General features: G+C 52.9%; 3 protein-coding genes across 6 annotated transcripts; 1 reads left to right on the forward strand and 2 right to left on the reverse strand.

Moving 5' to 3' along the window:
- Window positions 1-1,146: 1,146 nt before the first annotated feature.
- On the reverse strand, window positions 1,147-1,718 carry LOC129628060 (apolipoprotein A-I-like). Its single transcript, XM_055547477.1, has one exon. It carries the CDS (start codon window positions 1,591-1,593, stop codon window positions 1,162-1,164), a length of 432 nt encoding a protein of 143 aa, XP_055403452.1. The 5' UTR covers window positions 1,594-1,718; the 3' UTR covers window positions 1,147-1,161.
- A 6,695-nt stretch (window positions 1,719-8,413) lies between these two features.
- LOC129628064 (apolipoprotein C-III-like) lies at window positions 8,414-11,498 on the forward strand. Of its 4 annotated transcripts, none has more exons than XM_055547478.1 (5): window positions 8,414-8,668; window positions 8,942-8,985; window positions 9,597-9,664; window positions 9,812-9,908; window positions 11,195-11,498. In XM_055547478.1, the coding sequence occupies exons 1-5, from the start codon at window positions 8,660-8,662 to the stop codon at window positions 11,262-11,264; spliced, it is 288 nt and encodes a 95-aa protein (XP_055403453.1). In that variant the 5' UTR covers window positions 8,414-8,659; the 3' UTR covers window positions 11,265-11,498. The 4 variants fall into 4 exon arrangements, with proteins under 4 accessions (XP_055403453.1, XP_055403454.1, XP_055403455.1 ...); XM_055547479.1 differs by having other exon boundaries at window positions 9,815-9,908; XM_055547480.1 differs by having other exon boundaries at window positions 8,960-8,985.
- A 2,137-nt stretch (window positions 11,499-13,635) lies between these two features.
- On the reverse strand, window positions 13,636-15,596 carry LOC129628040 (apolipoprotein A-I). The gene is made up of 4 exons (XM_055547463.1): window positions 15,511-15,596; window positions 15,251-15,313; window positions 14,915-15,068; window positions 13,636-14,301 (listed from the first exon to the last, which is right to left on the reverse strand). The coding sequence occupies exons 2-4, from the start codon at window positions 15,291-15,293 to the stop codon at window positions 13,701-13,703; spliced, it is 798 nt and encodes a 265-aa protein (XP_055403438.1). The 5' UTR covers window positions 15,294-15,313; window positions 15,511-15,596; the 3' UTR covers window positions 13,636-13,700.
- Window positions 15,597-23,228: the final 7,632 nt, after the last annotated feature.

A 23,228-nucleotide genomic window follows, 5' to 3' on the forward strand; every position in this document is an offset into this window, starting at 1 on the left:
ATTGGCAGGAGGATTCTTTACTGCTGAGACACCAGGGAAACCTAGTTACTTCCATGCCTGATGTCAAAGGCTCCTTGACAGATCTTGGTGGCATCAGGACATCCAGCTGCCTCAGGAGACCTCTGCTCTCTTTTTGGAAATCCACCTGGTCTTCTCTTTAGACCCAACATTGCCAGGGATCCCTGCACCCTTACCTGAAAAATGTCCTCACCCAAATATCTGGGCTTGACGTAGCTCAAATGGTTAGGAACTAAAAAAGCCCATTTCTTTATGTAGTTAAGATACACCGGAGATGGAGGAGGTAGATTATCCAGTACCAAGGACTAAAGGCCTTGAGAGGAGAGGGAAAGGGAAGCCCCTTGAGTGCACTGCCCAGATCTTTGCAGATCTTGAAGCCACAAGCATGCACATGGGGAGGGGGGCAGGGGTGGGGGGGGAGCGGGGCGGTGCGTACCTGAGTGTGAAAAGGGGCTGGCTGGGAACACTCAAGTCCATACAAACTAGAATGGATAGCAACTGTTTTCTAAAGAAAAACAATCACGGATGCTCAGGAGTACATAGGTCTAGAAAGGGCAACCTAGCCCATCCTGCTGTTCAATCATGGAAATGACCTCACATTTTCATGCTCTAACTTCCGCATCCATACCATCCATTTAATCTACCCAGGATCTGGGAAAGGATGCAGTGAAATGATGCATATAAAAGCCTCTTGGAGACTGGAATATGCTAGTTACTGCAAGAGGTGGTGATTGTTTTTCTGACTCAGGTCAGAAAAAAGGGGGCTGACAGGTCTGGAGCCCCAGGAATGGGGCTGGCACAGCAGGGCCTAAGGAAACTGCAGCTTTTCCTGAGCAGAGTGGGAGGGTGAATAGTGGCAAGAGGCCCTGGTGAAAAAGGAAAAGTTATGAGTTTTGTAAAGTGTATTTTGAATTAGTAAGGGAGGAAGGAGCAAGCCCCAAGCCCTTCATTTGAACCTGCCCTAATCCTTCAAGTCCACAGGCTCACTGAAGTCCCTTCAACCTCAGCTGCCCTTGAGCAGGAGGGCTGGGGAGCAATGTCCTCTACCGGAGGGAAACGCTGGGGATAGGAAGCCCAATTCTCCCAGCAAAGCCAGTACTTCGTGCTTGAAGCTCTTTCAGGGCACCTGCACTGGATCATCTGTCACTTGACCTGGTTCTCTATTTCCTTCCTGTTTGAACCTTCCTGGCGGAGGTGCTCCAGCGCCGGCTTGGCCTTCTCGCCCAGCGCCTTCAGCTGCTCGCTGGCCTTGGCGTGGTACTCGGCCAGGCTGCCGCCGCCCTCCTTGAGCGCCTCCAGGCGCGCGGTCAGCCGCTGGCGCAGGTCGTCGCTGTAGGGCGCCAGCTGCTGCCGCAGCGTCTCCACGTGGGCGCGCGCGCGGTCGCGGAGCTCCTGGGCCAGCGGGCTCAGCTTGTCCTGCAGCTCCTGCACCTTCTGGCGCGCGCCCTCGCGAAACTCCTCGCCCAGCGGCGCCACCTTCTGGCGGTAGATCTCCACCTCCTCGTGCCACTTCTTCTGGAACTCGTCCAGGTAGGGCTGCACCTTCTGCTTCACCTCCTCCAGGTCCTTGTGCATCTCCTGCCTCAGCGACGCTGTCTCCTTTTCCAGGTTGTCCCAGAACTCCTGGGTCACCGGGCCCAGCTGTTCCCGCACTTTGGACAACGTGCTGGCCAGGGTGTCCCAGTTGTCCAGGAGTTTCAGGCTGAAAGGGGAGAGAGAGGAGGGCTCAGGCTAAACCTCCCGGGCCCCCTGGCTACCCCCAGAGCTGCAGCCCAGCGCCCGTGCTTGCCCCGTGTGAGACCTGGGCACACCTGTGCCTGAACGTGGGGTAGCTGGGGACAGATCCTTAGCCTGGCGTCTCCCATCCACGGTCTCCACACACCCCCTCCCCCCTCCCCCCTCCCCCCTCCACTGCATCCCATTGACCAGATGGATGGAGGAGTTAGAAGGAGACAGAGCTGGTTTTGGTGCCTGATCCTGTCTGTCCCCAAAAGCATGCCATTTAAGGACCTAGTCTCTACTCTTCCAACCCATTCTCCTTTCTGAAAACAGCCTCTGTTGCTGGCTGGAGCTGAGGAGGGAATTAAGAATAGGAAGGGGAAGAGTGCGTTGCAGAAAATACTGACCAGACAACACTGGTCTGCCCCTGCCATCTCACAGTAGTTATTAAGGCTTCCAATGCTGGGATCAGACTCCTTGGGTTTGTGTGTGGGCTCCATACATACTAACTGTGTGACCTTGGGCACGTTTCTTAACCTCTCTGAGCCCTGTGTGTTCCTCAGTAGGGGATAAAGTAGTGCATGCCTCTTGACTTCAGGGTCAGGAAGGTAATCTGTGTAATGCCAGGAGCGATACCTGGCCCACAGTCAGCGCTCATCAAGCATGAGCCATGTTTTGCCCCTGAAAACTCCACCGCCTTGCGACACTCCCAAATCAGGCACAGTCCAGCATGGGCTGGGTGCAAGCTAGGTGCTCACATCTGGCCCAACACCTTCCCCACAACCAGGCCAGAGGTGAAGAGGGCGGTGAGTCACCAAGGACTCTCAGTTGAGTTTGACCTCCTTGGTTGGGATCATGGGTTTTTTTGCTTGTGTTTTGGACACATTGTCCGGCATGCGGGCTCTTAGTTCCACAACCAGAGATGGAACCTGTGCTCCCTGGAGTGAAAGTGCAGAGTCTTGACCACCGGACAGCCGAGGAAGTCCCGGGGGGCATGCTGTGTATCAGTCTGTGAACAGGTTAGTTCTGGGGTGTGGCAGAGAATGAGAGACCCCTGTGCCCCTTCATTTGAAAAGACCCTGATGCTGGGAAAGGTTGAAGGTGGGAAGAGAAGGGGACGACAGAGGATGAGATGGTTGGATGGCATCACCGACTCAATGGACATGAGTTTGAGTAAACACCGGGAGTTGGTGATGGACATGGAGGCTAGCGTGCTGCAGTCCATGGGGTTGCAAAGAGTCGGACACGACTGAGTGACTGAATTGAACTGTGCCCTGTCTTAGATTGTTTGAGCTGCTGATGGAAAGGATGTGAGTGCCCACAGCTCCAGTAGACCCTGGCCCTATGAGTTAGGGCATGCCCACATGGATGGGCACAAAGGGCTGTGTGACGTTGGGTGAACCATATCCCTTTCTGAGCCTCAATCTCCTTATCTGTATAACAGACAGACCTAATGGTCAATGAGGTAATGAGGCTGAGAGTCTAGCATCACCTATGGCCACCCTCCTGCCCCCTCAACAGAGATCAAACCGGTGGGCAGCCCAAGCCCAGAAGCAGGAGGGAACGACTCAGGCCCAGCCAGGGACGGGCAAATCACATGGACACAGGTGCCCATGTTTGCTCCACACTGGCCGTCCACCCAGGGCAGAGCTCAAAGGGGGTGTCTCCCGGGTGGGAAGATCTGGGTGAGACACTAGGAGGAACTTCCAGCGCAGAAGGCCATGGTGAACCAGGGCCTCTGGCTGGCAGGGCTGAGTCAACTCTGCCCAATCCAGCCTTGCGGCAGGGGCATGGGCCACAGAGGCTCGTGAGCTAAGCCTCACTCGCACACAAGTGGAAGCAGAGAGATTTAGTCTAACCCTGATGCTAAGTCGCTTCAGTCGTGTCCAACTCTGTGCGACCCCATGGACAGCAGCCCATGAGGCTCCCCCCCGTCCCTGGGATTCTCCAGGCAAGAACACTGGAGTGGGTTGCCATTTCCTTCTCCAGAAGTTACCTCCTAGCATGGCTCAAAGGTTCAAGGGGTGGGACACAGAGGAAGCACTTGAAAGCTACACAAATTCAGCTGGTCCAGAGGCCTGGCCACCTTCACCGTCAGCTGAAAAACCAAGAAAACTCATTCCAAGCAAGCTCGCTCACAGCATGCCTGTTTGGCAAGTTCGAGGACTCAATTTTAACATAAACTAAATCAGAACTAGAATGCAGCATTACAAAATGTTTTCACAACTAAACACACACACAAGTTAGAATATCGCATAGAAAAGTGTCGTGTAATATGCTTTGTAAACCTCGGTCTTTAGTAACTTCAGAATAAAAAACAAAAACTTCCCTTCGTAGTGTAGAAGTCCATGATTACACACAGAATTATCAAGTCTCCAGATTTAACCCTAGACGACCACTTTTGGCCCCAGCTGGTCAGACCTTCTCCTCCCTGCCCCTCCTCCCTGCCCATTACCAGGTATGGGGGCCATGGCTGGAACAGCGTCCTCATCCCAGGGGAGCTATGCTGGGGGGAGGGAGAGAAGAAGGGAAGGAGAGGCAGCTTAGGCTGGGCCACTGATCAGACCCTTCCTCAGATCACCCTACTGAGACCCACCTGGAGCTGCTGGGAGGGGCACAGGCACACAGAGGCCAAGCCCTTGGAATGAGATAAGGTCCCAGGCCCCAGGGCATGTCTCAACCCAGCTGCAGAGGCCCACACTCTCCGGTTCTCTACCCAGCTTGACACCACACCGCTAGGTCTCTCTGCCCACATCTTCTGACCTCCCTGGGCTCACTGGCCCATTGCCACTCAGGAGAGAGAGGGCGGCCTCCTCCAGAGGCTCCACACACATGGAAGGAGAGTTGGAGGAACCAGGGCCAAGGGCTCCAGCCAGTTCAACCCAGCATGCCCCAGCCTAGCCTGGAATCTGGATTCCCACTGTGACCCTCACTTCTGGGGAGAAGGAACATTTCAGAACGAAGAGGGAAGTGGACAAGGCTGCCCTCTACCTTCCCCAAAGTCCAAATCCTTCAGTTCAGTTCAGTTCAGTTCAGTCGCTCAGTCGTGTCCGACTCTGCGACCCCATGAATCGCAGCACACCAGGCCTCCCTGTCCATCACCAACTCCCGGAGTTCACTCAGACTCATGTCCATCGAGTCAGTGATGCCATCCAGCCATCTCATCCTCTGTCGTCCCCTTCTCCTCCTGCCCCCTATCCCTCCCAGCATCACAGTCTTTTCCAATGAGTCAACTCTTTGCATGAGGTGGCCAAAGTACTGGAGTTTCAGCTTTAGCATCATTCCTTCCAAAGAAATCCCAGGGCTGATCTCCTTCAGAATGGACTGGGTGGATCTCCTTGCAGCCCAAGGGACTCTCAAGTGTCTTCTCCAACACCACAGTTCGAAAGCATCAATTCTTTGGCGCTCAGCCTTCTTCACAGTCCAACTCTCACATCCATACATGACCACAGGAAAAACCATAGCCTTGACTAGATGAACCTTTGTTGGCAAAGTAATGTCTCTGCTTTTGAATATGCTATCTAGGTTGGTCATAACTTTCCTTCCAAGGAGTAAGCATCTTTTAATTTCATGGCTGCAGTCACCATCTGCAGTGATTTTGGAGCCCCAAAAAATAAAGTCTGACACTGTTCCCACTGTTTCCCCATCTATTTCCCATGAAGTGCTGGGACTGGATGCCATGATCTTTGTTTTCTGAATGTTGAGCTTTAAGCCAATTTTTTCACTCTCCTCTTTCACTTTCATCAAGAGGCTTTTTAGTTCCTCTTCACTTTCTGCCATAAGGGTGGTGTCATCTGCATATCTGAGGTTATTGAGATTTCTCCTGGCAATCTTGATTCCAGCTTGTGCTACATCCATCCCAGCGTTTCTCATGATATACTCTGCATAGAAGTTAAATAAGCAGGGTGACAATATACAGCTTTGACATACTCCTTTTCCTATTTAGAACCAGTCTGTTGTTCCTTGTCCAGTTCTAACTGTTGCTTCCTGACCTGCATACAAATTTCTCAAGAGGCAGGTCAGGTGGTCTGGTATTCCCATCTCTTTCAGAATGTTCCACAGTTTATTGTGATCCACACAGTCAAAGGCTTTGGCATAGTCAATAAAGCAGAAATACATGTTTTTCTGGAACTCTTTTGCTTTTTCGATGATCCAGCGGATGTTGGCAATTTGGTCTCTGGTTCCTCTGCCTTTTCTAAAACCAGCTTGAACATCTGGAAGTTCACGGTTCACGTATTGCTGAAGCCTGGCTTGGAGAATTTTGAGCATTACTTTACTAGCGTGTGAGATGAGTGCAATTGTGCAGTAGTTTGAGCATTCTTTGGCATTGCCTTTCTTTGGGATTGGAATGAAAACTGACCTTTTCCAGTCCTGTGGCCACTGCTGAGTTTTCCAAATGTGCTGGCATATTGAGTGCAGCACTTTCACAGCATCATCTTTCAGGATTTGAAATAGCTCAACTGGAATTCCATCACCTCCACTAGCTTTGTTCGTAGTGATGCTTCCTAAGGCCCACTTGACTTCACATTCCAGGAGGTCTGGCTCTAGGTGAGTGATCACACCATCATGATTATCTGGGACATGAAGATCTTTTTTGAACAGTTCTTCTGTGTATTCTTGCCACCTCTTCTTAATATCTTCTGCTTCTGTTAGGTCCATACCATTTCTGTCCTTTATCGAGCTCATCTTTGCATGAGATGTTCCCTTGGTATCTCTAATTTTCTTGAAGAGATCTCTAGTCTTTCCCATTCTGTTGTTTTCCTCTATTTCTTTGCATTGATCGCTGAGGAAGGCTTTCTTATCTCTTCTTGCTAGTCTTTGGAACTCTGCATTCAGATGCTTATATCTTTCCTTTTCTCCTTTGCTTTTCATTTCTCTTCTTTTCACATCTATTTGTAAGGCCTCCCCAGACAGCCATTTTGCTTTTTTGCATTTCTTTTCCATGGGGATGGTCTTGATCCCTGTCTCCTGTACAGTGTCATGAACCTCATTCCATAGTTCATCAGGCACTCTATCTATCAGATCTAGGCCCTTAAATCTATTTCTCACTTCCACTGTATAATCATAAGGGATTTGATTTGGGTCATACCTGAATGGTCTAGTGGTTTTCCCTACTTTCTTCAATTTAAGTCTGAATTTGGCAATAAGGAGTTCATGATCTGAGCCACAGTCAGCTCCTGGTCTTGTTTTTGCTGACTGTATAGAGCTTCTCCATCTTTGGCTGCAAAGAATATAATCAATCTGATTTCCCCAAATCCTTCAGGACCTCCCAATCACCTTCCTCTCCTCCCCACCCCATCACCACAGTCTGTGCTCAGAGAGGCTGAAACGGATGCACTCTGAGTGCCTGATAAACCTCCAAGGGTCTCATCTCTCCATGCAGTTTGGTCTCAGTGTGCGTATTAGAAGACCTGGATTCTGGTTCCCAACTCTGCTGTGGATGGAATATTGGCACCTGGGTATGTCTCCAGCCCTGCCTTAGGTTTCTACCTATAAAATGGGGTTAATAATATCTACTTCACAGGAATCTATTTGCAGTTTTACAGATAACCAGGTCTCAGTCAAAGGAACAAATCTCTACGGAGAAATTTCAAGTTCCAGCCACAGATAAAGAATTCTGAAGGTAGGGCCAGGTCACTTTATTGGGCCTCTGGTTTCACAGGGTATGTTTAGTTCCTTCTTCTTGAGAAGAAGGCCACCTGCCAAAAGCCCTATTTCTACATTGGAGGCTCATCCTGACTTTAGACTATGCTGTCTGAGGAAGGAACAGGTGTTTGGGAGAAAGGAGGAGAGATTTATCGAGTCCCCTTCATGGACTTTGTACCTATTTCATGTATATTTCACAAGAATTCTGGCCTTCCCTGCTGGCTCGGCTGGTAAAGAATCCACCTACAATACAAGAGACCTGGATTCCATCCTCGGGTCTGGAAGATCCCCTGGAGGAGGAAATGGCCAACCATTCCAGTATTATGCCTGGAGAATCTCATGGACAGAGAAGCCTGGTGATTTACAATCCATGTGGTCATAAAGAGTCGGATACAAGTGGCCGACTAACCCTTTCACTTTTACAATCCTAGCATATCAGAGGTCTAGGCCCATTTTACAGAGGAGAACATCAAGGCACTGAGATGTTAGCTCTCTGGCCCTGGGTCATATGAATAAGTGCCAAAAGCATCATTTAAACTGAGATTTTCTTGACTCTGAAGTCTTCACATCCAGAAGACAGAGCCCCCTGATCCTGCCATCCAGGCTACAGCTCCCAGTGTGGGCCCAGGGGACACTTCACCCTGGGAAGGGCCCAGACCTATGCTGGACAGCCTACTGCCCCTTAGAGCTTGTCTGGCCCCTCTCTCCGCTAGACCGGCCACACCACAAACTTGGTTGCTTCCAGTTGTCTGCCCAGCCAGGGCACTACGGGGACTGGTATCTCCAAGCTGAGGAGGTTGAGGCCTGAGGTCGAGAGGTATTCAGTGCTGGCCTCAGGCCCAACGGCACAGTCAGGGTAGGGCCTCAACCAGGAGCACATATCCTGCCCCCTGGGGACGTTATCAGTGGGTCCAGAGGGCAAGGTGAGGAGAGGGAGTGGTAGGATAAAGGCCTGGGGCTCAGCAGCCTTTGACCTTCCTCCACCACCCCCTGCTCTGGGATCAAACAGTTCAAAGAGGCTTCCGGGTCAGCTGCACCCGGGACTGAAGCTCAGAGACGGAGATCCTGGGGAGGGGGCTGTGGGCACTCAACTGTGTCCCACCTCTGCACAAGCCCCTGCCCACAGGCCTTCTGTGACTTCACTCTGGACACCCCAGCCCAGCCAGCTGAGTTGTGCCCAGCCTGAAGAAGCCAATCCCCCTCTCACATCACCCCCACCTTGCAGGCTGTTGGAAGGGCTTAAAGTGGGGAAGGACCTGAAACCAAGGGCAAAGGGATGGATGAGGTTTGTCCCCCAATCCCTTCTCCCAACTCACCAGCCTTTCCCTGGGGAACCAGGCTGCTCAGAAGGAATGGGGTAACCCCAGTTCCAAGCCATAGGGGTAGCGGAGAGCAGGGTGGGCACCCTCAGCTTTCTAGAGATTTCCCAACTCCCAGCGGGCCTGGGTGCCTCTGGCTACCCTCTGTCAGGGCCTGGTCTAGATTGATCAGCAGGTGACCTTTGCCCGGTTGCCTGGGCCCTCACACTGCCCTGTGTCCTGGGGATAATATAAAACAGGTCCGAACCCTCTTGCAGTTCATCCCAAGAAGCAGCCGCTCCAGGTAAGGCTCCCTGGGGGGTTGGGGGGAGAAGGAGAGCAGGATGGGGAGGGGCAGGTGGGGTTCTGTGCCCAGCCCAGCCAGCAAAGCCTGGAGAAGTGCTTGTAGAGCTGAGGAAGCCTTAAGGCTTGATGAGTGCCTCTCCCCGGGCATTCTGGGGAGACCGAGGTCCCTAGGGGAAGGTCACTTGCCCAAGGCTACACAGAGCCTAGTGGTGGAGCTGGGATTGCAACTGGCTCCATTTTCTGCTCACTCTGCATGTTTAGGATTAGAAGACTCAGACACCCCAGTTGTGCCCCAGACAGAAAACCTGAGCCCTGGAGAGGGCAGAGAGTCACTCAGAGCCACTCAGCGTTTTAGTGGACAGAATCCAGGTGTCTTGATTCCTGGTCTGGGGGGTTCCTGCTCCATGCCCCCTCTCGCTCTCTCTGCCCTGGGTCCCCCAGTCCCCTGTCTGAAAGCCCATAGCCTCCCCCATATTAGCCCTCTCTCCTCCCGACTTGAACCGGCTCAGGCCCTGCTTTAGGGGCCACCGCATCTCCCCAGGGAGGGTGGCCTGGTGGTGGTGGAGGGGGTGGGACTTGAGGAATGGCTCACAGGACCCTTCCCTGCAGGAACCAAGGTGCCATGCAGCCCCGGCTGCTCCTTGTGGCTGCCTTCCTGGCGCTCCTGGTCTTGCCTGGTAAGCAGCTGGAGGGGATGGGGCTGGGGGCAGGGACGGGGCAGTTTGGCAGGTGGCTGGGGAATGCAGGGCCCCGATGGGAGCTGGGCAGGAGCCAAAGGTTCCCCAGAGGCTGATCCACCCCACTCAGTCCTGCTCTCCTCATAGAAGCTACCAAGGCCGAGGAGGGATCCCTTCTGGACAAAATGAAGGGCTATGTGAAGGAGGCCACCACAACTGCCAAGGATGTGGTTCAGAAGACCAGGTATGCCCTCACGTCCCCGCCCCCAGCCCTACCTGCCCCAGCTCTGCCAGACGCTTGGCAGGGGGCTGTGCCTCTCTGAGCTTACTTTCTCTCGTAAAGCAGGCTCCCTCGCAGGGAGAGATGATGCAGGGGCACTGCATCCTGCCTCTCCTCCCTCTGTCGTCCCTCTTTCTCCCACTTTGCCCTCACTTCCATTTTCCTTTCCTGATAATCTGGTTGGAGGTTTGGCCCCACCCAACTCAATTTCCAGAGAAGGCAATGGCAGCCCACCCCAGTACTCGTGCCTGGAAAATCCCATGGACGGAGGAGCTTGGTAGGCTGCAGTCCATGGGGTCGCTGAGTCAGGCACGACTGAGCGACTTCACTTTCACTTTTCACTTTCATGCATTGGAGAAGGAAATGGCAACCATTCCAGTGTTCTTGCCTGGAGAACCCCAGGGACGGGGGAGCCTGGTGGGCTGCAGTCTATGGGGTCGCACAGAGTCAGACACGACTGAAGCGACTTAGCAGAAACTCAATTTCAGCCCAGTGTGCCTGTGTGCGTGTGTGTGCCTGTGTGTGTATGTGCGTATCTGTGCCTGTGTGTGTGTGCCTGTGTGCGTGTGTGTGTCTGACTTGTTTCAAGTCCTCGGGCACATGTGAGCAAAAGTTGGTCCTTCTTCTCCCGCCTCGCCCCTGCCCATCAGGCCTCTGCTATCCCCACCCACCTTCCCCGCCTCCACTCCATCTGCATTGGCATTTCCATAGCAGAGGTGTTCACTAACACTTTTAGTCCTCTAGACCCACTGTGGAGTAGATATTATTTTCACCATTTTGCAGATAAGAAAACCAAGGCTCACTTAACCAAGTGACCTGCCCCAGATCATACAGCTAATCAACCCTCTGATGACTGTCCAAACGAGAGACTGCCTCGCTCTGCCCCACACCACCTGAGCCACCAGAATGTACAATTCTAGGGGGCATCACTTGCCCCCACTAGAACGGCAGTCCTGACCTTACACATCTCCCAAATCAGTCACTCCTCTCCAGCTTGCTTCAGATCCACCGTCTGCCTGCAGCTGGAGAAAGTCCGGGTGACCTTGGTTGGGTTCCCATCATGACCCTCGGCATCCTTTCCTGGGGTGCAGCTATAGGGGGTCCCAGCCTGAGGTCTTGGGGCATTGCTGGGTGGGGTTGAGAGGGTGGGGGGAGCGCCAGTGGGGGGAGGGTGGGAGCCCCATAGTTGTCACTGCCCAGAGACAACTCTCACCCCCACCCCATCTGCTCCCCTCTTTTTTGACCTCCAGAGACTGGATGACTAAGAGCTTCAGCTCCCTGAAAGACTACTGGAGCTCGTTCAAGGGCAAGTTCCAGTGACTTCTGGGAATCTGCCTCCAGCCCCACACAGTCTCCACCCTGAGGCCGTCTGAGATCTCAGTACCCCAAGTCCACCTGTCTATCCATCCTACTAGCTCCTTGGGTCCAGGAGCCTCCCAGGGCTGCCCCCAAAGTTCACTTACAAGAGCAGCATTCTCAGTGCCCTCCCACCCCACCCCAGACCTGGCCCACCCTAATGTGCTGGCCTGCCAATAAAGCTGGATGAGAAACTGCTGTGAGTGGGGTGTCCTGCACGGGCCATGTATGTTTGGGCTGAGAATGCGCTGGGGTTCTTCTGTGGGCGGGCTCGGGACTGCCTCCAACTCAAGCAGGCCTGGGGCTGGTGCCCCAGCCACCTCTTAGCAGCTGGGTGGAGCAAGGTAGGAATGACCTTCCCTAGCCTGCCTGCGTGGACAGTTTGGTGTGAAGGAGCAAAGGGGACACTAGGTCTGGCAAGAGTTTGATAAAGTTTCAAGTGCTGTGTAGCATGATAGAGTGTGTGCTCTGTGCCAGGCCTTGCACCTGGCATTTTATGTCACTATCAGAGTTGAGACTGTGTGTGTTCATCAAAATTCTGGAGTGGATGGGCACTGCCTGGGCTGCATGCCCCCCCACCCCCCACAACCGCACTTGGGGGAAGGAGGCCGAGGGTGGTGGTTAAAGTAAGATACACCTGGGCTCTAGTCTTGGCTCTGTCGCTTCATACAGCCTCAGTTTCTTACCTGTAAAGTGGGCACAATGATACATGATCCATCGTAGGTCTGCTGAGAATGAAGGAAGGAACTGAGAGCGTGCATGGCACCTGGCACCTCCAAGGCACCTGGCAAATGGCTGCCCTTGTCACCACAGGCTGAGCTGACTGTCCCCTTGGGGCCAAGACTGGAGTGGGAGCCCGTGTCCTGGGAATTGAGGAGGAGCCCAAGGTCACCCAACACAGGCTGCAGCCCTTGTGTCCCCACCACCCGTCAGATGTTCATGCAGGAGAGTTCCAGAACCACAGACTACCTGAGCAGCTCCCCTCCCTGCTCTTCCAGTGATAAGACTGAGGCTCCCAAGTGTGAAGGCACTTGCCCAGTGTCACTGAGTCAGCAAACAGCAGAGCTTGACCTCAAGCCCAGGTGAGCTGCCATATTCTGCTCAACTGACTCAGAAAAAGGCGTAGTTACTCCTACTGTTGTTACAACATAGCTCAAATGGTTAGGAACTAAAAAAGCCCACTCCTTTATGCAGTTAAGATACACTGGAGATGGAGGAGGGGTAGATTATCCAGCACCAAGGGCAAAGGTCCTGAGAGGAGAGGGAAAGAGAAGCCCCCTGAGTGCACTGCCCAGACCTTTGCAGATCTTAAAGGCACAAGCTGCTGGGAACACTCAATTACATACAAACTTGAATGCCTGGCCAAATTTTTTTTTTTTTTTTAATAATCACGGATGCTCAGGAGCACATAGCTTTAGAAAGGGCAACCTGGCCCATCCTGCTGTTTAGTCTTGGAAATGAGTTCACATGTCCAAGCTCCAGCTTCTGCATCCATACCACCCATTTATTCTACCCAGGATCTGGGAAAGCATACAGTGAGATGATGGATATGAAAGCAGCTTGGAGATTAGAATGGGCTCGTTACTTGCAAAAGGTGGTGATTATTTTTCTTAGGTCAGAAAATAGGGGCTGGCAGGCTTGGAGCCCCGAGGATGGGGCTGGCACTGCTGGGCCTGAGGAAACAGCAGCTGTTCTGGAGCTGGGTGGGAGTGTGAGGAGTGGCAAGAGGCCCTGGTGAAAAAGCATGTGTTTGTTAAAGTACATTTTGAATTAATAAGGGAGGAAGGAGCAAGCACCAAGCCCTTCATTTGAACCTGCCCTAGGAAGGAACCACAGGAAGGTTACTATGGGAACCTTCAGGTCCATAGACTCATTAAGGTCCCTCCAACCTCAGCTGCCCTTGAGCAGGAGGGCTGCGGAACTATGTCCCCTGCGGGGGAAACGCTGGGGACAGGGAGCCCACTTCTCCCAGTAAAGCCACTACTTCCTGCTTGAAGCTCTTTCAGGGTGCCTGCATTGGATCATCTGTCACTTTGCCTGGTCCTCTATTTCCTTACTGTTTGGGCCTCTAATGAAAGAGCGTCTCCTAGCCCACTCTTCAGACCCCAGACAAGCAGGCCCTGTAACATCAAGGCCTTGAGAGGCCAGTGTTTGGAGCTCAGGACTCCACTGGGACATCATCAGGTGTCCCTGACCACCGCCCCCTGGAGGCCCCTCCAGGATCCCCCCATACCCATTCTCCCCAAACAGAATTTTTGGCTTTTGGAAAACTTATTGTTTAAAAATCATCATTGAATCTTCAACAACAAAAAAAAATTACAACCCATCACACGTGTTCCACTCCGGAAATGTTTATTCTAAGAAACCGAAGTGATGGCCAGGGGGGCAGCCCGAGGTGTCTCACTGGGCGTTCAGCTTCTTGGAGGCCTCGTCGATGGCGGCCAGGATGCTGACCTTGAGGCTCTCCAGCATGGGCAGCAGGCCCTGGCGGAGGTCCTCCAGCGCCGGCTTGGCCTTCTCGCCCAGCGCCTTCAGCTGCTCGCTGGCCTTGGCGTGGTACTCGGCCAGGCTGCCGCCGCCCTCCTTGAGCGCCTCCAGGCGCGCGGTCAGCCGCTGGCGCAGGTCGTCGCTGTAGGGCGCCAGCTGCTGCCGCAGCGTCTCCACGTGGGCGCGCGCGCGGTCGCGGAGCTCCTGGGCCAGCGGGCTCAGCTTGTCCTGCAGCTCCTGCACCTTCTGGCGCGCGCCCTCGCGAAACTCCTCGCCCAGCGGCGCCACCTTCTGGCGGTAGATCTCCACCTCCTCGTGCCACTTCTTCTGGAACTCGTCCAGGTAGGGCTGCACCTTCTGCTTCACCTCCTCCAGGTCCTTGTGCATCTCCTGCCTCAGCGACGCTGTCTCCTTTTCCAGGTTGTCCCAGAACTCCTGGGTCACCGGGCCCAGCTGTTCCCGCACTTTGGACAACGTGCTGGCCAGGGTGTCCCAGTTGTCCAGGAGTTTCAGGCTGAAAGGGGAGAGAGAGGAGGGCTCAGGCTAAACCTCCCGGGCCCCCTGGCTACCCCCAGAGCTGCAGCCCAGCGCCCGTGCTTGCCCCGTGTGAGACCTGGGCACACCTGTGCCTGAACGTGGGGTAGCTGGGGACAGATCCTTAGCCTGGAGTCTCCCACCCACGGTCTCCCCCCTCCCCCCCCCCCCCCACTCCCCACTGCATCCCATTGACCAGATGGATGGAGGAGTTAGAAGGAGACAGAGCTGGAGCTGGTTTTGGTGCCCGATCCTGTCTGTCCCCAAAGGTGGGCCTTTTAAGGACCTAGTCTCTACTCTTCCAGCCCATTCTCCTCTCTGAAGACAGCCGTCTCTGTTGCTGGCTGGAGCTGAGAAGGGAGTTAAGAACAGGCAGGGGCGGAGTGCAGCGCGGAGAATACTGACCAGACAGCGCTGGTCTGTCCCTTGCTGGGGGGCCCTGATCCTGCTTGTGGATCCCACTCCTTGCTTCTATGGGGCCCATCAGATAGGAGGTGGGGATTGGGCCAATCTGGCTGCTTCTTCCCACAGGCTTCTCCATCCCCCAGCACTGACACCCCCGAGCCCTGCCCCAGGCACAAGCAGGTTCTTACTTGAGCTGTTTTCCCAAAGCGGAGGCTTCGAATTGGGCCACATAGTCTCTGCCACTATCCTTGATTGCTTCCACATACACGGTGGCAAAATCCTTCACCCGATCCCAGGATGACTGGGGGTCATCTTGCTGCCAGAAATGCCGAGCCTGGCTTCCTGCGAGGAAGAGGGGAGACCCAGATCAGACCAGCTCTGGGCCGGGATCTGAGCAGAAGTGCTTGGCAGGGGAGAGGGCTGCAAGGGAGTAATTCTACTCCCTGGGCCCAGGAGGGTGGTCTGCAGGGGTTCAGGGAGAAGGCTCCCCCCAGTGGTTGGCTCCCTAGGTTAGGGGCACCTACCCGTCAGGAAGAGCACAGCCAAGGTCAGCACCACGGCTTTCATCTTGAAGGGATGTGGGTGACCTGGAGGAGAAGAGGAGCCCAGCTGAGCAGGGCTTGAAGGAGCCCGTGCACCCTCTACTCACTCCAGCCGGGAGGAGGAGGCGGGGCACAGGGTGGGGAGGGCCAGGGGTCCAGAGCCCCCAGCCTGGGGTAGAGGCTCGGGCCAGCATCCCAGAGCCTCAAATGCCTAGAGCTGGGGAGCGGGTAGCAGCACTTACCTCAATGGCCAGCAGTCTAATCAGCCAGCTCTCCCCCAGCCTATTTATGTGTCCAGGCAGGGCTGGGCTAAGAGGCTGATAAGCCCAGCCCAGGCCTTGCCGCTGCTCACTGGTCCTGGCGATGTGGAACTCAGAGTTCAAGGATCAGCTCTGTCCCTGGGGCCAGACAAATAGAGCAGGCAAACAGGAAGCTCCGGGGGCTGCAGGGCCAGGGATCAAGAGTTCCAGCAGGGGTGGGAGGGGGTGTGTACAGGCGTGCAGGTCCCCAGAGTCGGGGGTCAGCGGTACCGGCCCATCTCCTCTGTGGGGATTGTGTGCCTCCCATTGTCCATTGTGCCATCGCAGCGGGTGAGAGGAAGGAAGGAGGAAAAACACAGAGGCTGCCAAGGACGGCCGGGACTCCTCCACTCAAGAGGTATTCTCCCCTGCTGGCTCCTCGCATTCCAGGGTGATTATCTCACCCCCACCCTGCCCCAACTTCACAAAGGCAGCAGAGGTTGCTCCCATCAAGGCTGTCCCATCTTTCTCTCATCCCCACCTCGCTCCAGGCCCTCGCAGACCTCCCAGACTGGAAAGCAAAGGTAACCTTGTGCTTGGAGGCTGCCTGGGGAGAGAGAGGACGGTACTCAGGGGCCCCCAGACTTTGAGATGTCTAACATTTCCAGAGAGAGGACGGTACTCAGGGGCCCCCAGACTTTGAGATGTCTAACATTTCCAAACACATTCTAGAGACCAACACAGAGTTGCCAACTTTTCATTTTGTCATCTTACGCACCGCCACTCCCAACCTGACCCAAACCCTACCATCAACTGTAACCAACCGTAATCTCTTCCAAATCGATTTTTTTTCAAGTCTCTATTGAATTTGTTACAATATTGCTTCTGTTTTATGTTTTGGTTTTATGGCCATGAGGCATGTGGAATCTTAGCTCCCTGACCAGAGATTGGTACACCCTCTACATTGGAAGGCAAAGTCATAACCACTTATCCTCCCATGGAAATTCCAAGATTATTTTTTAAAGAACTTCCCTGGCGATCCAGTGATTAGGATTAAGGGCTTTCCCTGCCAAGGGTCTGGATTCCATCTCTGGTTAGGGAGCTAAGATCCCTCAAGTGGAGAGGCATGGACAAATAAAAAAGATTTTTTAACACCTAAAAAGGGCATAATCTCAGAATAAAGGACAGTCGCTTAAATGGGATACATAGATCTTTGCATTGTTCATTTTGACCTTGCATCCCACACAAGTGAGAATGGACACCATCCCTGAGGGATGGCTGATGTCGAGGAAGGACCTCTGGACTGCTAGCAGCAGGAGCCTGTTCTCTTATTTCATTCATTTTTGCCTTCAACTTGCAAAATCCTGGAGGAAGCTCATGAGCCCGGTATGCAATCTGAGTTTGGTTTCCTATCAGTAAAATGAAGACAAAAATGGGGGTGGTTGGAGGACAGACCCAGGGAAGTCAGTGCTGTGTGTTCATTGGTGTTTGCAGTGACATTTTCTAAGATTTCTCCTGGAAGGTGTGACACCCCCAACACCAGGTCGCCGACAAGGCCTGGGTCGTAGAACCTGTGAGCATGCAAGCGGAGAGGATTTTGAGATCAGCCTCTCTCCACCCCCATCTCCAGATGAGGAAACCCAAGAGTGGAGGAATCTGCCCAGTGTCCCTGATCTCCCAGGGCATTGGAGGCAGGGCTGCACTTAGAACCCAGGTCTCCGGACTGAGGACCCAGGGCAGAAACGTGCCCTGTGCCACCTACCCAGGAAACTCCCTAAGGTTCCAGAACTCAGCCAGGGGCTACCGTCTGCCAGATGCCACAGTGGCGGGGCTCCAGGCCTCTCCCACTCTAGTAGCCTCATGCCTTTCTCCCCAGAGGGGAAAGCTCTGGAGCTGGGCTACCTTCAGTTCGAATCCCAGCTCTCCCACTTGTTAGCTGAACCTCCCCCACACCTCAGTCTCTTATCTGTTAAGTGAAGACAACAATAGTCATCTCCTAGAGTTACAGTAGGCGTAGCAAGTGGATGGAGAATAATGTCCCTCCACCCCTGCCAACATGTCCATGTCCTGCTCTCTGGAACCTGTGACTGTTCCTTTAAGTTGCAGAAGAGACTTTGCAAATGTGATTTTAAGTCCCTTGAGAGGGACTTCCCTAGTGGTTCAGTGGTTGAAGAATCTGCCTTTCAATGCAAAGGACGCTGGTTCGATCCCTGGTTACCGAACAAAGATCCCAAATGCCCTGGGGCAACTAAGCCTGCAACTACTTAGCCTGTGCATTCTGGTGCCACAACTAGAGAGTCTGCGCATGACAGCAAAAGATCCCATATGCCGCAACTAATAAATAAATATTAAGGACCTTGAGATGGGGTGACTCTCCAGGGTTATACAGGTGGCCGTGTCATCACAAGGGTCCTTACATACACAAGAGGGAGGCGGGAGAGGCAGAGGCAGAGAAGATGGGAGATCAAAAGCAGAGGCCAGAGGGGTGTGATTGTTGGGAGGGGGCCATGAGCCAAAAGATGCAGGCAGGCTCTAGAAGCTGGATGAGACCAAGAAGAAGAGTTTCCTCGGAGCCTCTGGGAGCAATCAGCTCTGCTGATGCCGTGCTCTAGACTTGCGTGACCCTTTGTGGACTTTTGACTTCCAGACCCGTGCTGTAAGATTATAGCACTAAATTAGAACATGCATGGCAAAACTGAAAGTGCCTGGCACTGAGTAGACAGTAACCGTTCTGCAACCCAGCACCCCAATTTCTGGCCTTGTGTCCCCTGCTCCCACTGAACACACTCACACCTGCAGAACAGAGCTATGAATAACTTCAGTCTCTGATGGCAGAAGTAGGGGAGGGGTAGGAATCACATTTTCTCCATGTGGCCTTGACACGCAAATGCCCAGATGAGGGGGTGGCCTACCCCCAGGGGACCCAGCAGGGAGGAGGGCTGCCACTTGGCCAGCCTAGTTCCCAGCCTTTTGTTAGAGAGTGGGAGGGAAGCCGGTTCCCTGCTCAGGGCAGCTCAGGGGTGTCTGGGGACGAGAGGTTCCTTTCTCAGCCTGCATACAGAGGACCACAGAAGCTTACCACTTGGGTGCTGTTTTGCCCTGCTTTAACTGAAATGATTGTGGCAAACCTAGTATCTGACAGCTGCCAGTTCTTCAGTGGCCAAAGCATTTTCACAATGAACTGAAAGGCCAGCAGGCCAGATATTCTCCTTGTTTGGCCCGTGAGAAGCCTGCAGCTGAGAGCTGCTAAGAGTTGCCTTAGGACCTTCAGCCATCAGTGTTCAGTGCTGGCAGGAAGGGAGTCGGGGCCTGGCTTCTAGCTCTTTGATGGTTGCCTGTTGGCCAGCAGCAGCTGGGCCTCTGACTCCCAAAGCCCTTGATAATATCTTACCAAGCTGGAAGCTTTCTTTTTATCTATTTTTAAACTTTTTATATTGGAGTATAGCCAGTTAATGTTGTGATAGTTTCAGGTGAATAGCAAAGGGACTCAGCCTTATATATATACATGTATCGATTCTCTCCTAAACCCCCCTTCTACCCAGGCTGCCACATAACACTGAGAGTTCCCTGTGCTATACAGTAGATCCTTGTTGGTTACCCATTTTAAATACAGCAGTGTGTACATGTTGGGCTTCCCTTGTGGCTCAGCCGGTAAAGAATCCGCCTGCAATGCGGGAGACCTGGGTTCAATCCCTGGGTTGGGAAGATCCCCTAGAGGAGGGAAAGGCTATCCACTCCAGTATTCTGGCCTGGAGAAGTCCATGGACTCTATAGTCCACGGGGTTGCAAAGAGTCAGACACAACTGAGCGACTTTCACTTCACTTCACCTGTTGATCCCAAACTCTCTCTCTTCTCCCAGTTCTTCCCCACTCCTGGGCAACCATAAGTTCATTCTCTATGTTTGTTTCTGTGGAAGCTTCCTTTTTAAATATGTGGCTGTGTTGTTAGTTACTCAGTCATGTCCGACTCTTTGCAACCCCATGGACTGTAGCCCTCCAGGCTCTTCTGTCCATGGGATTTCCCAGGCAAGAATACTGGAGTGGGTAGCCATCTCCTTATCCAAGGGATTTTCCCCACCCAGGGATCAAACCCAGGTCTCCCGAATCACAGGCGGGTTCTTTACCGTCTCAGCTTGTTCACTAGTGTGTCTGCTCCATCTCACTGTAAGGGGTTTGGCTCAAGTCGGCCCATGCCCCTCTGTTACTAATATTTTGGAATAAGAGAGACTTTCTGAACAGAGGGCGATGGGAAAACCACAGCCAACAGCAAATGGAGCACATCTCAGGACCAGACTTGGGGTCCATCCAGTCACTGTCAGAGGCACCAAGTACCTGGACTGGACTAGCTGTTAAGTGGGTGCAGGGCCCACCAGTGTCGGTCCTTAGTCTTACCACCCTGTTCCCGATGTGGGGGTCTCCCCAGTTACCTTATGGAAGTGGGTCCCCTGGTGTGTGTGGGAGTGTGGCTGGCTGGCTGCAGGAGTGGATTTTGCTCAGGACTGGCCATTTTAGAATTGGTGTCTCAATGCCATACTGGTCAGTCTGTGCTGGGAGGACTCTGTTCCCTGCTGGGTCTGGCACATAGCAGACACTCAGCAAATATTTGCCCAGTGAACTGTTCTGCGCCCCCGAATCTGGAGGGTTACTTGAAAGAGCGGGCTTGCAGAGGAGACGAAGGAGTCTTGCACATACAGCCTGTATCGGGGACCCTGCTCAGAACATTTACTCTGTTTATGGTGCAGGTCAGGACGGGAGGCTTGAGGTTGGGAGGTCTGGATCAATTGGGGAGGGAGGAGATCCCCATCACCACCACCCCTGTTGACTGATAATCTTGTCGCAGCTCCTGGTGATAGACAGAGCCCCAGTTTAGACCCCAGCACTGGGCATCATAACCAGAGAAGAGTCTCTCCTGCCCTCCTGCTTAGGAGACTAAGGTCATGGCAGAGCAGGAATGGAGGTCTAGCTCCTCGGTAGGTACACCAGCCTTCCGAATCCTTCATCTGTGCAGGTGGAGTGGGGCGGGTGTGGTGGGGAAGGAGAATACCTCAAAGTCAGAAAGATGAGCAAGGACCTGTCGGCAAGGCTTCCACCTTCACAACTCAGACCCCTGGGTCCACATCCAGCAGGCAGGCCCGAGGCCTCTGACCTCATCTCCAGGGCATTTGGGCTGCCTGCAGCAGGGCGTGGCACCTTCCACAGAAGGTTCTTCCAGATTACTTGAAGGCATCTGGTTTATCTGTTTGGTTTCAGAGACACTCTCACCCTTCCAAGGGAGTGTGTACAGACTAGAAGATTCCCCACCCCCTACCCCCAGCCCTTTTTTAAAAAACACTTTATTTTGTCTTGGGGTAGAGCCCATTGACGGAGAAGGCAATGGCAACCCACTCCAGTACTCTTGCCTGGAAAGTCCCATGGATGGAGGAGCCTGATAGGCTGTAGTCCATGGGGTCGCGAAGAGTCGGACACGACTGAAGTGACGCAGCAGCAGCAGCAGCAGAGCCCGTTGACAATGTTGTGGTAGTTTCAGGTGAACAGGGAAGGGACCCAGCCATACATCGGAAGACCCTTCTTGAGAAGGCTCTTTTCCGCTCTCAACAGTCCCATAGTGACCTTCTAGTCACAGGGACTCAAAAGATTTTCTAAGTTCCCTCCTTTCCCTTGTCTTTCTATGAAGTGAGGTCGCTCAGTCGTGTCTGACTCTTTGCGACCCCATGGACTGTAGCCTATCATGCTCCTCCATCTATGGGATTTTCCAGGCAAGAGTATTGGAGTGGATTGCCATTTCCTTCTCCAGAGGACCTTCCTGACCCAGGGATCGAACCCAGGTCTCCTGCATTGTAGGCAGACGCTTTACCGTCTGAGCCACAAGGGAAGTCCTTTCTATAAGCTCAGCATTTCCAGCTGCAGTGATCTTTCTTCATAGAAGGCTTCTAGCAGCTATTTGTGAGCCATGGCTGGGACCCTCCAAGAAATTCTACCCTGTCCTCTGGAGTCCAGGTATAGAAAAAGGGGAAAACTATAGCAAAAGTCCTCTTCTATCTTAACACTTAGTTGGTGTCCATACCACTGGGTTGACTGAGGTCACTCCACAGATGCCCCAGCCTCTGCCGTTTTCCATCAGACTCAGCAAACTGCAGTGTTCTCTTCTGAGGGGGCAGAGTCCAAGCCAGGTGTCCGATGACCCAGCGTGAGGTCCAGTTCAGGCTTCTGGAGAATGCTCCTCTCTCTAGGCAAGGTGAGATAAAGCAGAGCTCAGGGCCCCACCCTACACGTCCTCAGCCTCCCACATTCCAGCTTCCAGCCTGAAAGTTTCTCCCAACTAGACTCCAAACACAAGGCGAGTAACATATCAGCATAAGATCATCGTCAGGTGTTTTATTTTCACAATCCCCTACTGTCCAACCAAGTTACCAAGCTATAACTGCCCACCAAAAAATGACTAAAGGTCTTACTGCAGCTTGGGTCTGGAGATTTTTTTTTTAATCCTTTTTTTAGTTCAACATAAATGAGAAAGAAAAAATACTCTGACATTTTCAAAGAACAGAAGTAGGAAAGTATATTCATATACGTTCAACATATACTGCGCATATTGGTGACTACAATACAAAGCAATGATTTTTTTAAAAGTGTAGTTTGCAAGATGGCACGGTTAACAGGCTCACTGGCTTTCGTCTGGGTGCTCGCTGGGGGCGGCAGTCTGCTCGTCCACCAGTTCTGTGAACAAAACAGGCTGAGCGTGTGGTCGGGGCCGGCAGGGGCGTCAGAGCAGCAACGAGCCCAGCGAAGTCAACAGTGGCTGTTCGGGCTCTCTCAGTTGCTTCCAGAAGGTGAGTAGCTGGTGGCTCCCACCAAGTAGAGGGGATGTGGGGACCATGGAAACACGGAGAGGTCCCAAGAAAGGCTCTTGCACTGCAGAAACCCACTCGAGGGATACTGGGTCCAGGAGCTGAGCTGCCAACATCAGAGAGAAGGACAAGCTACATGGGGGATCCTGGCAGCAAAACCAGGATGGCCATGCTGGGCACCCGCTTTCTTCTGTGCAAATTCAGGATGAAAGATGAGGAGGGGCCAGGGGACCTGTTACTCTGCTTCCCCAGAAAAATGGATCAAGAGTATTTAATTAACATCTCTTCCTTGTTTTGAAGATCAGAAGGCGATAACCCAGATCTTCTGCCAGCCCCCCAGCCAGCAGAGAAGACTTTGGTTTCTAACGGTGAAGGAAAATAAAGATAATGACGCAAACAATAGCTACTGCGGATGCACTGCTCCAGCGGGAGGCGGGGCGGGCAAGGGGACCACGACAGCTGTCACTGGCACGAGTGAGAGCCGCTCACAATTACAAGCTCTAAATAAAATACTTTGAACAAAAGGTGCAAGTCACAATTCAAATAGAACAGAATCTGGTTAAACATTTCTCTTTTAAACAAAAATTTCTTTTGTTTGTATTTATTATTAATAATAATAACAATAATAACAATAATATCAACATTTACCAAAAACAATTCCTACATGATCAAGAATTAAAATAAGAGGCTGAGGATGCGCAGAGAGGAGGAGAAGGTTAGGAGGGTGGCAGGACCCAAGACAACCTCCTGTTCTTCTTGCCTGTGACAAAGAGGCTGAAAGGGAAAAGCATTATATATATATAGATATATATATATGTATGTATGTATTATGTATGTGTACAGATACATACATATATACATGGAGAAACAACCCTT

This window comes from Bubalus kerabau, chromosome 15 (genome assembly GCF_029407905.1).
Source record: "Bubalus kerabau isolate K-KA32 ecotype Philippines breed swamp buffalo chromosome 15, PCC_UOA_SB_1v2, whole genome shotgun sequence".
Classification (NCBI taxonomy): Eukaryota; Metazoa; Chordata; class Mammalia; order Artiodactyla; family Bovidae; genus Bubalus; species Bubalus kerabau.

Coding starts and splice junctions, on each gene's coding strand:
- LOC129628060 (XM_055547477.1), bottom strand. CDS start 1,593: ATGCACAAGGACCTGGAGGAGGTGAAGCAGAAGGTGCAGCCCTACCTG.
- LOC129628064 (XM_055547478.1), top strand. Junction 8,986..9,596: donor CCAAGAAGCAGCCGCTCCAG/GTAAGGCTCCCT, acceptor CCTTCCCTGCAG/GAACCAAGGTGCCATGCAGC. Junction 9,909..11,194: donor GATGTGGTTCAGAAGACCAG/GTATGCCCTCAC, acceptor TTTGACCTCCAG/AGACTGGATGACTAAGAGCT.
- LOC129628040 (XM_055547463.1), bottom strand. CDS start 15,293: ATGAAAGCCGTGGTGCTGACCTTGGCTGTGCTCTTCCTGACGG. Junction 15,069..15,250: donor GGCTGTGCTCTTCCTGACGG/GTAGGTGCCCCT, acceptor TCTTCCTCGCAG/GAAGCCAGGCTCGGCATTTC. Junction 14,302..14,914: donor GCTTTGGGAAAACAGCTCAA/GTAAGAACCTGC, acceptor CTCCCCTTTCAG/CCTGAAACTCCTGGACAACT.